A 15832-nucleotide genomic window follows, 5' to 3' on the forward strand; every position below is an offset into this window, starting at 1 on the left:
TAAAATCATGAGGGGCATGGATAGGGAAAATAGACAATGTCTTTTCCCTGGGGTGGGGCAGTCCTGAACTGGAGGTTTAGGGTGAGAGGGGTAAAATATAAAAGAGACCCAAGGGGCAACTTTGTCATGCAGAGGGTGGTACATGTATGGAATGAGTTGCCAGAGAAAGAGGTGGAGGCTAGTACAATTGCAACATTTAAAAGGCATCTGGATGGTAATATGAATAGGAAGGGTTTGCTGGGTGCTGGCAGCTGGAACTAGTGTGGCTTAGGATATCTGATTGGCATGGACAAGTTGGACAGAAGGGTCTCTATGGTAGATTTCATAACATGAATATACAAAGTCAAAAAAGAGTTTATTTTATCTACATTCATTTGGCAGTTTTGTTTTTGGTATACTACACACAAAAATTCTAAGCTGTCACTTTCTCCTTCCTCAGCACTGTACTTCTCTCCTCTTTTAAAGACGATTTCTTGTGTTGTACGTGTGTTCACTACCTGGTGTCTTACTAAAGTGAACACTTTTCATCAGTAAGGATGCCGTAAATCAGAAAGAAAAACAAAAGTTGCTGGAAAAGCTCAGCAGATCTTGCAGCATCTGTGAAAAGAAATTAAAGTAAACGTTTCGAGGTCGCCGGACCCGAAAAGTCAGCTGTGATATTGCCAGAACTGCTGAGCTTTTCCAGCAACTTCTGTTTTTATTTTTCATCAGTAAGCTGTTACAATCAATTACCATGGGTCCAACAAGAGTCTTTAATTTATTCTTTGTCATATAAAATATACCATCATATAAATAAACTATGCAGATATGTAATTTTTGTCTGATTGAAGATGACATTGGGACCATGCAGATGTACTTGCACCTCCAGGCCGCAGTGGCGCTAGAGCTCTGGATTGTCGTTACTCTTACACATGCGCATTGTTCCCTGAAAGGTGAAAGTGCAAAGGGACAGCAACGTGTTGTCGGTCTTTCGCCGGTTTGTTCAGTGTTTCTGGTGCAGGGAAATGGCCGTGAAGAGTAGTGGTCACGTCGTGAGGCGATCCGGCCTGAATAATGCTGCCCAAGAGAAAACGGCGAACCCGGTCGTCCCGGCTAATGGCGAAGCGGCTAAAGGTAACGGGGGTGGGGAAGAATCGTGTCCAGGGGATGAGAAGTTACCATTATCGTGTTATAAGGGTGAACATAGCACATAGGATAGGACAGTAAAGCACAGGAACAGACCCTTCGGCCCATCATGTCTGTACCGACCAGGATGCTATTCTCAATTAATCCCATCTGCCGGCATACAGAGTTCGCAGAGGTGCTGAGAAGATATTTTTTTTCTGGTCGGAGTGAGACGTGGAGAGAATTTGAATCGTCGAGATGAGGTTTCTAAGGTTTGAGTGAGTTTCATCAGCGCTTTGGCTGAGATAAAGACGAAGACGAGAAAAGTTACGACGTTGGAAACATAGCTTTTTATTTCTGGGCAGCTGTGTGATGTCAAATCATCAGTTTGGAGTCAAAAAGAAAACTGTGACAAGGCTGTACCGCTCATGGTAATGGTTATAAGGAAGCTGGTCCGGATCTTCCTGCTGTTTAGCTGGAAGAGATGCAAACAGCCTGATAATACAGTGGTCAGGCGATGTGTGGTGATGAGGTCAAGTTGGATGTTGCTCTTTGAACATGGGAGATTTACGTCACGTCAAATTATGTTGCGGAAGAGGAGTATGAAGATGGGAAAGAAGGAAGAAAGACGTGCATTTCAACGTCATCGGATAGTAATCTTCAGATATCATACCGTGCTTTACTGCATGTTAAGTACGTCAAAAATGTTGTTTCAATGTGCGAAATACAATAGCACTTTGTAGGAATATGGCCTCACAAATAATATATTGATAATTTTTGCAAAGTTGGACTTAAAACAAAACAAATCATTCATGGGATGTAGGTGTCCATAAGAGACAGAAGCAGAAATTAGGCCATTTGGCCCATTGAGTCTGCTCTGCCATTCAATCATGGCTGATAGGTTTTTCAACTCCCTTTTCCCACTTTTTCACCATAACCTTTGATCCCCTTGCCAATCAAGAACTTATCTATCTCTATTCTAAATATACTCAGTGATTTGGCCTCCACAGCCTTTTGTGGTGATGGATTCCACAGACTCACCACTCTGTGACTAAAGAAGTTTCTCCTTGTTTCTGTTCTAGAAGGTTCTCTTTTTACTCTAAAGCTGTGCCTTTAGGTCCTTGTCTCTCCTGCCAATGGAAACATCTTTCCAACATCCACTGTGTTTATGCCGTTCAGTGTTCTGAAATTTTTGATCAGATTCCTTCCGCCCCCCCCCCCCCCCCCCCCCCAATCCTTCTAAACTTAATCGAGTATCGTGCCAGAGTCAAATGTTCCTTATGTGTTTTAGCCTTTCATTCCTAGGATTATTAATTTGAATCTTCTCTGGACCCCCTCCAGGACCAGTACATTTTTTGTGAGGTATTGGGCCCAAGATTGTTCGTAGTACTCTAAATGTGGTCTGACCAGAGCCTTATAAAGCCTCAATATATCCCTGCTTTTATATTCTTGTTCTAGCGAGATGAATGGCAACATTGTTGCTGGCTGGCCAATATTTATAATCTGTCTCTATTTGCCTTTGAGAAGATGTGGTGAGCTGCTGCACTCCACCTTCTGTGGATTCACCCATAATGCCATTAGAGGGGGAATACCAGGATTTTGATCTAGGGAAGGGTCAGAACATATTTCCAAGTCAGGATGGTGAGTGACTTGGAGGGGAGCTTGCAGGTGGTAGTCCTCCTGTAAATCTGCTGCCCATGTCCTTCTAGGTGGAAGTGGCTGCAAGTTTGGAAGATGTTGTCTAAGGTATTTTGTGGATTTCTGCAGTGCATTTTGTAACGAGTGCACACTGCTACTGAACATCGGTGATGGAGAGAGTGGATGTGGTGCCAGTTAAGCGGGCTGCGTTGTGTCAAGCTTCCTGAGTGGTGTTGCAGATACACACATCCAGGCAAGTGGGGAGTATTTTATCACATTCCTGACTTGTACTTTGAATGGTGATCAGGCCTTAGGGAGTCAGGAGGTGAGTTACTTGCCACAGCATTTCTAGCCTGTGACCTGCTGTTTGTTGTAGCCACTGTGTTTATGTAGCAAGTCTTTTTTTGAATTTGGGGTCAGTGGTAACCCCAAGAATGTAAATTGTGGGGGATTCAGTGATGGTAATGCCATTGAATGTCAAGTGGCAATGTTTAGATCATATCTTATTGATGATAGTTGTGGCCTGGCATTTACGTGATACACAAATATTACTTTCCACTTGTTCAGTCCAACTCTGGATATTGTCCAGGTCTTATTGCACTTTAACATTGACATGTTGGAGTGCACTTCTGCTACTGTTGTCCCACAGTGCTTTATGGATATCCAGTCTTGAGTTGCTAGATCTGTTTGAAGTCTGTCCCATTTTGCGTGGTGATAGTGCCATGCAACACGATGGAGATAATTTTCAATGTGAAGTAGAGTCTTCGTCTTTTTAAGGCCTGTGCAGTGGTCCCTGTTACGAATGTTGTCATGGAAAGATGTATCTGCAGCCAGCAGTTTGGTAAAGATGAGGTCTAGTATGTTTCTTCCTCTCTTGTAGATTCTCTCACTACCTGCTGCAGCTCAGGGTTAGCAGCTATGTTCTTTAGGAACTGGCCAGCTAGATAAGTAGGGCTGCTGGTCATGGGCATTGAAATTCCCAGAGAATATTTTACATCCTTGTCACCCTCAGTGCTTTCTCTAAATGTTGCTTAACTTGGGGGAGTGCTGATGCTTCAGGCAGTATTTAATAATCAGGATTGAGGAATAAATATTGACCAATTATTTCCTTGCTACTTTTGGATGATATCAAAGAATTTTTACACCCACCTGACAGTACAGAGCAGACCTTGGTTTAATATCTCATTGGAACAATGGTATCTTTAGCAGTCTAGTACTCCTGCAATACTTCAGTGTAAGGTCAGGTTAGATTGTCATGCTGTGACTGTGTGTGCCTTTAAGAGTGATTTGTTCTGTCCTGTTTATCTTGGAGAGGTGTTGTGTGCCAGGTGCCAAGGTGTCAGCTCCATGGAAAGCAAAGTAAATAGCATTGGGGTTTTTTTTAAGTTAGACAAAGAAAGCATGAGTTGATGGAGTCAGGCTTTCACAGACCCGGGGTTTCAATTTGTCTTTCATTTGTTGAAGTTGGCATTTTGGAGTTGAAGATGCTAGATACAGCTCTTTCTCTGCTACTGCAAGAGCTTGAGTTCTCGCACTGCTGCTAGATTTCTTCTGTTGGTGTTCCTTCTTCTGGACTGGTGGAGACAGCAAGTGAGGGAAATCTGTTCTGCTGCATTTGTCTTTGCCAAGAGTATTTATTTACTACTGTATGGGAACAGTTGATGAGTAGTTAAATATTATTTTATTAAGAATTTCAGTAGAGTTAAAATTATGCCAATTCTTTGAATTTTAACTGTGGTGTAAGAATATACTGTGTTTTGCTCAAAGCCGAATAGTCAAATCACATCTGGAATGTAGCACCTGACACTTGCCTTTTAAACGAGACAGAAGTCAGAATTTAGGCTGTCACCTTGGTTTAGTCTCATCTAAAACAACAGTGTGCAACTCTGTAGTGGATCTTAAGCTCACAACCTTCTGACTTGGAGGTGAAAGTGCTACCATGATCGAGAAGGTGCAAAGAATGACAGTATTATAGTTGGAGCAAAAGCCCTGAGACAAAATACTTTGCCCACAGTTAGGTATGTATGGAAGCAATTCAAGAAAATCAACCACTGCTTTCTCTAGAGACTGGTAGTTAGTACAGGCCTTACCAATGGTGCTCCTTTCCAAAGCATGAATTGAAAAAAAGTTGAACAGATGATCTCAATCTGAAAGGCAAGCATGTAAGTGAAAACTTAGCATTTGTTGGAAGTGAAGTTGGGGGTATCAGTGAGAAGGTTTAAAGCAATAGATAATCACTGGCCTTTTTGTTTCTCCGTTCCAAGCTTTGTGTTCTCATGATTCTGGATTAGTGGGTGATGGGCTAAGATGAGTGAAGCATGTGTTTTGATTAAATCTTGTGATGGATGACGAGAATGAACAAGCATGATGAAGCCAGTTGGAAGCTTAAGTCTGTGCTTGAAGATGTTCATGGTAGAGATGGCTAAGTTTACGGAGGATGATGTGGTTGGTAAGAACGAGGATATGGTGGTGAGTGTGGAGAAATGGAGGAAACTGAATTCAGAGTTGTGTGGGTTAGGGAAGATATGATGGAAATTGCAATTGCAGCTTAAGTTGCTTAGTATTGAGACTAGTGAAAGAACGGAGGAAGGATATTCTGATGAGAAACATGGCAGGCGACAAGAATTTTTAAAATAATTAAACAGTGGATTGACCAAGATGAAGTGTCCAAAGTAGAAAATGAAAACTTGCCCATTGCAAACAACTTGATTCCAATGTCAAATGTGGTTGTCCCGATGGTTAGGATGTGCTTTAGAATAATGTCACCAGTGCAGGTTTGCTTTCCTTCAGATTTGGGTATCCTTGGGACCTGCCTCCATGCCCTATCCTTCCACATGGAAGACAGTGGTAAACTACAAATGACAAAAACTGCTGAGGAGCATGGCTTAAGGTGAATCATCAGCACACAGTGAACCAAGCATCTGCCTTCAAGTAGAGCATATGTAGAATGGAATCGAGTTGTGGCAGACATTATCTGTTAATCCTAAAGGCCAGTTAATCCTAAAGGTATTGAATTTTTCTATTAATGATCTCTATTTTATATTTTAAGGGACAACATCATTGGAAGGAGGATCAGCCCGAATGTCTATCTTAATTCTTCTTTCTACCTTCCTCTCAGCTGCTTTTGTAATGTACCTAGTGTACAGGAATTTCCCAGAACTTGATGAGTAAGTATGTGTACAATTGATGCTAGAATAAATGACTCTGGACTTTTAAAAATTTTAATTGCTCAACTGATTGAGGCATGCTCTTCACACTATATCTTTAACATCCGTATGTATAAGCAAATGTTTTTTTTTATTAGATTACTTAGTGTGGAAACAGGCCCTTCGGCCCAACAAGTCCACACTGACCCGCTGAAGCGCAACCCACCCAGACCCATTGCCCCACATTTTACCCCTTCACCTAACACTACGGGCAATTTAGCATGGCCAATTCCCCTGACCTGCACAGTTGTTTTGGACTGTGGGAGGAAACCGAAGCACCTGGAGGAAACCCACGCAGACATGGGGAGAATGTGCAAACTCCACACAGTTAGTCGCCTGAGGCGGGAATTGAACCCCGGTCTCTGGCGCTGTGAGGCAGCAGTGCTAACCACTGTGCTGCCCACACCAAAATAGCACTATTTTACAATTAAACAGTGCACAACTGCAGACTACAGAATCTATTTTTACAAGTGTCCTCAAACCACTGCAAACAGAACTTGTAATCAAAAGTGGAGAATGGTCTCCTATTCAAGCCAGGGTGAATTCAGTAGAAAAATATAGCAGACAAAAGGTAATTGTGTGTAAATTGATGCCATTTACAATTCTGTACTTTGCTGGAGTGATTGTGAGTGTACTTCTCCAGAATGGATATGGTTGGTTGAAAATAGAGATGTCACTGTTTGCAGCCAAAGTAAATTTAACTGAATAATAATGATATGAGCATTTTTATGTCATCCTCGTTTGAATCCTCTAGCAGCCTTCTGTCTGGTGAGGCGATGGTTTGCGCTTTGGTGATCAACTGTGTGTTAAACATCATCTTGTGTGGCTCACTATGGCATTGCAGTCTTTGCCGCACTTGCTGCAGATAAAGGCTGTAGGCTGAGAAGGTGCAGAATTCACTAGGCGCTGTTTTCTCTGTGCTTTTTTTTTCAGCCAGGTGAGCTTTATGCTTCTCGTTACCTCAACTGATGCCTCTTTAAACAGTTAGCCTCCAGATGTTCAACCAGTAGCAGCTATCTCCAGTTGGCACAGACAATTTTTGCCACCTCGATATCTCCCTTGGAGTGAAAGTATGGATGCAGGCTGCAACTCACTGGCCAGTTCACTGTGCAGAAGGCCTTTTGGCATATTGTTTACATTCATCTGATGAACATAGTTGAAAATGTGTTGCTGGAAAAACGCAGCAGGTCAGGCAGCATCCAAGGAACAGGAAATTCAATGTTTCGGGCATAAGCCCTTCATCAGGATGAACATAATATTGCAAATGTACTTGGTTTAGTATTAAGTGAAAACCAATGAAATTAGCACAGTTGGTGGTCTTGTCCTATCAAAGAATGCCGAGGATACATCTGACACTGTGAAGGTAGCAGTTGTTGAGACTTTTCTACTGTGCTGCAAAGTTGGTCTCTCTGCTGTCGAAGATAACACCAAGGTCTGGTGTTTTCCACCAAGTTGCTGTTGTTTCATAATCTTAATCAATTTGGACATTCTTTGTAAAAATTATAGCTGTTATTTGCTGATTCAGCAAATAGTAAAAGGGTGTAGGTTTGCTCGCTGAGCTGTAGGTTTGATAGCCAGATGTTTCATTACCTGGCCAGGTAACATCATCAGTGACGACCTCCAAGTGAAGCGAAGCTGTTGTCTCCTGCTTTCTAATTATATATAAATAAATACATATAAATAGAAAGCAGGAGACAACAGCTTTGCTTCACTTGGAGGTCGTCACTGATGATGTTACTTAGCCAGGTAATGAAATGTCTGGATATCAAACCTACAGCTCACCAAGCAAACCTACACCTTAAACCTTAACCTGAGCTACAAACCTTGCAAATAGTAAAAGGTTGATTGTGGAGCTGCAAAAGATGAATCTACCATCAACTTTCTGCATTGTATTATTGATGCAGATTGATAATGTCATAATGTCCTGAACAGTGACCTTCATTTACCTGATGCTGATCCTTCCAAGCAGGAGAGAATTCAGTAATTTTACACTAATGAAGTTCTTTAGTGTGATATAATCTCCATAGAATAACTTGATCTGGCACATGTTTTGTCTTGGATACAGTGTAAACACAGCTAATTTCCAAGGTGCATCCCACAGATCACATACTGTTTCTACAAAAATTGTTCAGGATCAGATGATAAAGTTCCTTTGATAGCTCAGTGGGTAATTGCTCAGTCTTAAGTTAATAATGCTTCAGCTTCGCGTCTGGATTTGCACTGAGTTCCAGCACTTCTGGTTATTGTTGTTGACCTTGATATCCAAAGGACGATAAAAGTCATCCTGCCTTTCTTCTTCTCCTGATTTCTTTCCTATGACTCTTGCTGACAACAGTTTTGAAAGTTAGATGGGAACAACCATACATCAGGTTATTTTCCCAAAATTAAATAATTTTGCTGTGAAACCTCACATATGAAAACTGGTCATGAAGGAGAATTACCAGAAAGCTCTCAATTATTTTGGAATTTTTCTCCTGCATGGAATGTTCAATAATATCCAACATTTGTATTTTAGCATTTATCCTTTCTTTATTCAGGTACTTAAATGATGCTTTTTCATTTGCACCAATTCTCAGTAACATTTGTACTATGAATTTAACATATTGTAGTACCTTTATATGTTGACAATTAGTTTTTTAAAAAAGCAATAGCATAAGTAAATTCAATAAATAATCCTGCACTGTCTAACTCTGTCCATGAAGATTACCTTTAATTCTGTCCTGTCCTTTCTAAATTTCTTTAAGACCTTGCACCACCCTGTCTCTAGAACTGCCTCTTGCATTGCATCCTTGTTCAGAATATTACCCTAGCTGATTTTTTTTTTTGGACGCATTATCTCAACCAAAAAAAATCTCAACCCCTCCCCCCACAAAAAAATAAAGAAAATCCATCTCTTGATCTTAATATTCAACCAAACATTTGTCATCTCTAGTTTTCTCCAAGGCTCCGAGTTGGCTATTGTATGTAGTGTGTTTACAGTCATGGAGACCCTTCAGTCCAAATTATCCATGCCGGCCACACATCCTAACCTAATCTCGTCCGTTTGCTAGCGCTTGGCCCTTATGTCTCTAACCCCTTCCTATTCATATACCCATCCAGATGCCTTTTAAATGTTGTAATTGTATCAGCCTCCAACACTTCCTCTGGCAGCTCAATCTATACACGCACCACCCTCGGTGTGAAAAGTTGCCCCGTAGGTCTCTTCTATATCTTTCCCCTCTCACCTTAAACCTATGCCCTCTAGTTCTGGACTTCCCCACCCCAGGGAAAAGACTTTATCAGGGGCATGGATATGATAAATAGACAATTTTGTAAACCTCTGTAAAGGTCACCTCGTAGCCTCTTGACACTCCAAGGAAAACAGCCCCAGCCTATTCAGCCTCTCCCTTTCGCTCAAATCCTCCAATCCAGACAACATTCTTGTAAATCTTTTCTGAACCCTTTCAAGTTTCACAACATCCTTCCGATAGGAAGGAGACCAGAATTGCACACCATATTCCAACAGTAGCCTAACCAATGTCCTGAAGAAGGACTTATGCCCAAAACGTCGATTCTCCTGCTCCTTGGATGCTGCCTGACCTGCTGTGCTTTTCCATCAACACATTTTTCAGCTCTGATCTCCAGCATCTGCAGTCCTCACTTTTTCCCTCTGACCAATAAAGGAAAGCATACCAAATGCCTTCTTCACTATCCTACCTACCTGCAACGATACGTTTATGGCACTATGAACCTGCACTCCAAGGATTCCTTGTTCAGCAACACTCCCCAGGACCTTCCCATTAAGTGTATAAGTCCTGCTCTGATTTGCTTTTCCAAAGTGCAGCACCTCACATTTATCTAAATTAAACTGTATCTGCCACTTGTTGGTCAATTTGCCATCTGATCAAGATCCCATTGTACTCAGAGGTAACCTTCTTCACTGTCCACTACACCTCCAATTTTGGTATTACTCTTCTCCTTTCTTTGCAAAGTGCCTCAGTATTATGAATTTTAAATTAAACATATAAATTGAGCTGATCATTTAACCGATGAAGTCCGAGCAGACACTCTAAAAGGGCTTTTGAAATAGAGGCAACTGTTTGACTGTTAAATAGAAAAAAAATTAAGTTTGGTCAGAATGAAATGAGACCTTTCCTTCTCTCTGCTCCCTCCATACCACTGCCATCGCTACCATCACGGCCAACATCACCACCTTGCACACCTTGAGTGCCAACAGAGATTGTGCAAGATCACCAGCAGTTAATCAAATGCAGCAGCGCATTATACCTCTGAATAATATGAGTGTGTGAATAATATAAAGGTGAATCTGGATCACACAAAAGTAATGAGAAAGCTATTTTAAAAGAAAACAAGATGTACTTTTGAGAAAATGTATATTTTCTGTCAGGTAATTGCATTCAAATTCTAGTTACTTTAATAACTGACCATGTCATTCTGTTTCTTGATCTTTTCAGGGAGGAGCAAAAGACAATAGTGATTCCAAAAGACATGGATGATGCCAAAGCGTTGGGAAAGGTTCTTTCTAAATACAAGGATACTTACTATGTACAAGTATTAGTAGCATACTTTACCACATATATTTTGTATCCTTTTCATATGTAGTCAGCACCAAGTTTGCATAATGAAGATCTGGACACAACTTGCCTGCTAAAGAGATACTAACATTTTTTGAGTTGCACAAAGTGCTTACATCTAATGTGCTACGGAAAATGCTTGCGCTCAAGTTCAAATAGTGCTCTTGGTGTTATTGGTACCTCTGGAGATATGGGGGAGTTGTTAGATGCTTCCACACAGGTAGGGAGGAAAAATATCCACTGTTTGTAATTCTTAATGTTAGGCATAAGTATTTATTTGAAAGCCCTCTGCTAAGAGAGAGTTGTGAAGGGAAGTGAAAGCAATTGCAGAAAATATGTTAATTAGCTTCGGATCAAAAAAATGCATCTATGAGACATACTAGCTTCAGCATCAAAGTAAGAACTTTTCACAGATACGGGCTGCAGTACATTCAAGAAACATGGATTTTATTTAATGATTAGATTCTGTGCAAACTAGAATTGAGATCCTTAATGGTAAGTACAGGTAGTTTTCCTATAACAGCATTCTTGCGTTCGAGCAAAACCTCACTTAATAGAAAATCGCTTAATAGAAATAATGGAACTTTCGGGGAAAGCTGCAAAAAAAATCAGACGGAATCATTCAAATATCACCCAAAAGTGTAACGCAGAATGTAACACAGCTTGAATGAAGTTTGAAATTGTATTTATTAACGAAACAGAAGTAAAGTTAATGCAGTACATGTAAAAAATGTAAGAAAGCTGCTTTCTATACAGTACCTCTCACAGAAAGCTGCTCTGGCGGCAGCTGACCACACATGTGCAGAATGGCACAGAGACTTAAGCACTGGCAACGCGCATGTGCAGTACGGCGCATAGACTTTGGCACATGCGCACAACAGCACAAAGACTGGCACTGACATCGCGCAAGTGTGGACGTTACTGTTCCCTAATGTTACAAGTCATTTTGGGGAACGCTTACTTCCGTTGGCAATAGCGCAGTTCTAATGAGGAATCAGATGATGTGCTTTGTTCTGTGCGTGTGCCGATGTGCGTACCAAAATCTCTGTGTTGTACTATGCCGGTGTTCACACAAAAACCCTGCACATGTGCAATACAGCACAAAAACGTCGGCACGCTTGTCAGCTCATGCCCTACCTTCACCAAGCCCACCTACCAACTTCCCCTGGAATCGCACTGTTGCCAACAGAGGTAAATGCTCTCCAAATGTTCCCTAATTCTTCGGCAACAAAATGCAGAGAGCATGGGCTGCTGTAAAATATTGAATAGATGAATTTAGCAGTAACAAAGGCACTGATAAAGGTTTCAACAACAGATATGTAGAGACAATTATTATGTTAAATAATTGACAATGTTAGGGATGTGAAAGTAGGCAGCTGCGATGATGCATACTCATCTTTGGATTAAATAGACAGCAAGAATAGTAAAAATCTTGTGCAGTCTTGCTCGTTCTCAGTGAGAGGAATGCAATCAGTGCTTAGGGGACAGACTTTGTGGACTGGCCTTCCCAATATATAATGGGAGACAATTTTCTGTTTATTCCAGGGCTAGTTGAGAGACAGCATTGTGCCAAATGAGAAATAGTTGAGTGATTGAAAGAGAGAGATGTTGGTGAGGTAGCATAGATGTGGAGCTATATAACTCCTTGTATGACACTTGTGTTCATTTCTTTGTCTAGAACTGAGTTTAAAGCTTTTCAATGCAAACTTTACTTTCTTCCAGGAGAGCACTGCTGTATGTTTCTGACTTTTAAGAGAAAAATTGAGTTAAAGTACAGTTAATCATTTCACTTGCTTATAGGAATGAGCATGTTTAAGTGGTGTACCTGTGTAGTGTACTGTCCATGATGCCAAGCCTCTTCCCTTAAACTGGAAGGTTTGGAAAATATTTTGAAATTCCAATTATAAAGCAACTTGCATGACTTTAGGATGTCCCAAAGTGTTTTGCAGTAAATTTTTAGTCATGTTTTCTCTTAAGTTAGGGAAATACAACAACCAATTTGTGCACGATAATATTCCACAAATATGCAGATAATGATCAAAATCTATGTTAGTGATGTTAGCTGAGGTGTAAGTATTATCTAGGCCTCAGGGAGCACTCTGCATCAGATCTTTTTACATTTAGCAAGGAAGTTCAACGAGGGCTCACTTTAAAATTCTATTCTCAGGACTCCCTCAGCAATGTTTCAGTTTATGGAGCGAGACTTCAGTCCACAAACCCCTGACACTGAGGTGGGAGATGAGCCATTTACCTTAAGGTTCACAGTTTTCAAGTGCTTGCTTTTTGCAGTCTTTCCATCCCTTACAATATGTCAGGTTCTGTCTTTAAAACATGTCACCACATGGAGTTGTAAATTTGAGGCCCATTGTTTTCTGTGTAGAGATCTTCTCTCCTTCTAACAGTTGGAGGATTGGCTGCCTTTCTAACAAGTTTTTGCAGGAAGACCTAAGCAGCTGATGAGACAGTAGCTGCTTTATGTAGAGCTAAACCTATAAAGCTAATGCAAGGCAGTTCTTATTCTCCAACTATTGTGATGTATTGCTGGCTATCAGCAAACTCTCTGTGGCAGAAAAAGATCTATTTATTTTGTCCATCTTAAGCCACTCATACTTATTGTCTAAATTCATTCACTGATCACTTTGAAGACTCTAATCGAATTAAAACTTTATTTCCTCAACTTTGTATAGAGATCGTGATTAATTGTTTATCTTGCTTGTCTAATGTTATCTTAATTACATGTCATTTGTTTGATATTCATGTCATTGTTCCAAGATCATGCATGTGATTGGTCATTCTTGTGTAGACTGTGAATATTTAAAAATACATAGTATTTAAAATATTCTTTAATTGTTAATGTAGGTGACATGCTGCAGCTGGGTAAATTTAAGGTTTGTGTTGCTTAGCAGAGAGTATTTTACTTTGTATCATTGTAATCCTTGACCTTATTCTCTCCAGCTTACAGACATTTGCTATACCAGGTTCCATATTTCTCAGTATCCTCTCAGGATTTCTGTACCCATTTCCTTTAGCGTTGTTCCTCGTCTGTCTGGTAAGAAAATAGAATAGATTTGTTTTTGCGAACATGGAACTTCTCACATTGTAGAAGGTGAAAGTTCAACTGCAGTTTTGCCTGTGCATCTGGTCACCACATTATTGGAAGGATGTGATTGCATGAAAGAGGTCCCAAATGATTTGTATGAGAATATTGTCAGGAGAACACAATTTTAGGTATAAGAAAAGATTAGATAGGTTGGAGATTCTTTTGGAACATAGGAGGCAAATGGAATATTTATTCATGATAGTCAGTATATTAAAGTCTAAAATTAAAGAATTTTTGGCAGGTGGGACTAGATTGGGTTGGGATATCTGGTCGGCATGGACGGGTTGAACCAAACGGTCTGTTTCCATGCTGTACAGCTCTATGACTTTTATGACTCTATAACAGCGAAAGCCTTCTGTCAGGTCTACAGCTTTCTGTTACGTAATGAGAAGTGTCCTTAGGTCTGTTGAATTTTTCCTGATGGGTGTAATTTGTCAATTTGGGTAATCATTCGAGTAAATCACACTTTCTGCATTGCCTCTATTTTTACATGATCTGGAGATGGCAGCTGTTCGCTGTATTTGTCGGTATAATGCATATGGAACTTTATGCAAAACAAAAACATTGCTTTTCAACTCTCAAAATGACCGAGTTGTTTTTTAATTGCCTTATTATCTGCATTTTACTATGTTGATTTGTGTATGTGTTCTCTCAGATTCCTTTTGCTTTTTTAACCTATAAACTAAATATTTAATTCAATGATTTGCTTCTTTACATGTATACAAATGACTCCGCTTTGCTCGGAGGTACATGAGCATGAGCTTGGATGATATTGCTTCTGTTTCCAACCCCTGACTTGTACTCATACAGTATAAAATACAAAAGCACAATCTACCTGAAATAATTGTTTTGTATTTGTGGGTAGAAGCTGTGAACTTTGATTTTGTTTTCACTGTGAAATCACAAATGAATCCAATTCCTCCCTTTTGTCAAGCTCAGTCATGCATTATACAACAGGAAATGGTGATTGAGAATAATAATTACAGAAACTGATGGGTCCAGTACGGATTCTGTATATTATTAAAGGAGGTTTGGTTTGTTGAGTCTTCATTGCTTCTGATAATCCATGTTATCTGTTGCGGTTCCTAATCAACTTTTGTTTTAGAGTGTTTTTTATGCTCCAATTTAGAGCTGCAATTTTATTCTTTCATCTGTTTTCAGGTAATATTGTTGATGAAATTGGTAAAGTTCAGGCTAAGTCATTTGAAGAATAATAAAAGCCTAAAGTACAAGAGGCTTAGAGTGCTATTGTTATGATGTCAGCTTACATTATTGCTGGACAGATTGGACGTTAGAATGAAGCTGGGCTTGATAGGTTTATTTTAGTTGAAATGGTAGTTAGTCACAGACATATTTGTGTGAGGCTGTAGATTTTCTTTAACAACGGAACAGAAATCGAGTCTACAAAACTAAAAGTCTAAACATAGATCATTAGCAATATCTAAAACCCACAGCCAAATGAAGTTTTGACTTAATTCCTGACACTTTCCATTTCAGTGACTCTAATCCCATTTCAATTCATTGGGGTTTTATTAACCAATTCCTGACAGTTATTTTGCTGTGGAGACTATTTGAATCCTTTTCTAATTCTGTCAACATCTACTTGACAAATCTGAGTGCCAGTGCTTTCTCAGTTTTAATCTGCAGATTGAAAACTAAACTGTCCTGGTTTGGAAGCTTTACCAACTGAACCCTGCTGCTGGGGTGACTTGTTCCTGAATTACTCTTAGGAGAGAAACATAACCTGTTTCTAAATGCAATACTGGTATTTGCTGGACTGAATTAAAAGCAAACTTGTTCATTCTACATTCTTCTGAACTGAAAACCAAGAGAATGTCCTTGCATTTTATTGTGCTTGTCATAAACCTAACAGTATAAACATCTCTCCATAAACACCCCAGTCGTTTCCAGTCACCTGTTCTGACAAAATGTTGGATATAGCCACTGTTCCAGAAGGACTCTGTAATTTAATAAAAACCCTTCACAGAAGTAATTAAGACCCATCTGCTTCTATTTGAAAATCAAAATTCTAAAAATGGTATTAAGATATTAGATTAGATTAGATTACTTACAGTGTGGAAACAGGCCCTTCGGCCCAACAAGTCCACACCGACCTGCCGAAGCGCAACCCACCCATACCCCTACATATACCCCTTACCTAACACTACGGGCAATTTTAGCATGGGCAATTCACCTGACCCGCACATCTT

At 40.1% G+C, this 15832-nt stretch overlaps 1 protein-coding gene across 1 annotated transcript in view; it reads left to right on the top strand.

Annotated features, from left to right (window-relative positions):
* Positions 1–936: 936 nt before the first annotated feature.
* tmem41b (transmembrane protein 41B) overlaps positions 937–15832 on the top strand; it is a 31814-nt gene continuing 16918 nt past the window's right edge. The window contains exons 1-4 of the mRNA XM_060838496.1: positions 937–1113; positions 5792–5909; positions 10403–10531; positions 13478–13571. Of these exons, the coding sequence (XP_060694479.1) occupies positions 1005–1113; positions 5792–5909; positions 10403–10531; positions 13478–13571 (450 nt within the window). The 5' untranslated portion in view covers positions 937–1004. The remainder of the gene's footprint in view (positions 1114–5791; positions 5910–10402; positions 10532–13477; positions 13572–15832) is intronic.

The sequence above is a fragment of the Hemiscyllium ocellatum genome, chromosome 18, assembly GCF_020745735.1.
Source record: "Hemiscyllium ocellatum isolate sHemOce1 chromosome 18, sHemOce1.pat.X.cur, whole genome shotgun sequence".
Classification (NCBI taxonomy): Eukaryota; Metazoa; Chordata; class Chondrichthyes; order Orectolobiformes; family Hemiscylliidae; genus Hemiscyllium; species Hemiscyllium ocellatum.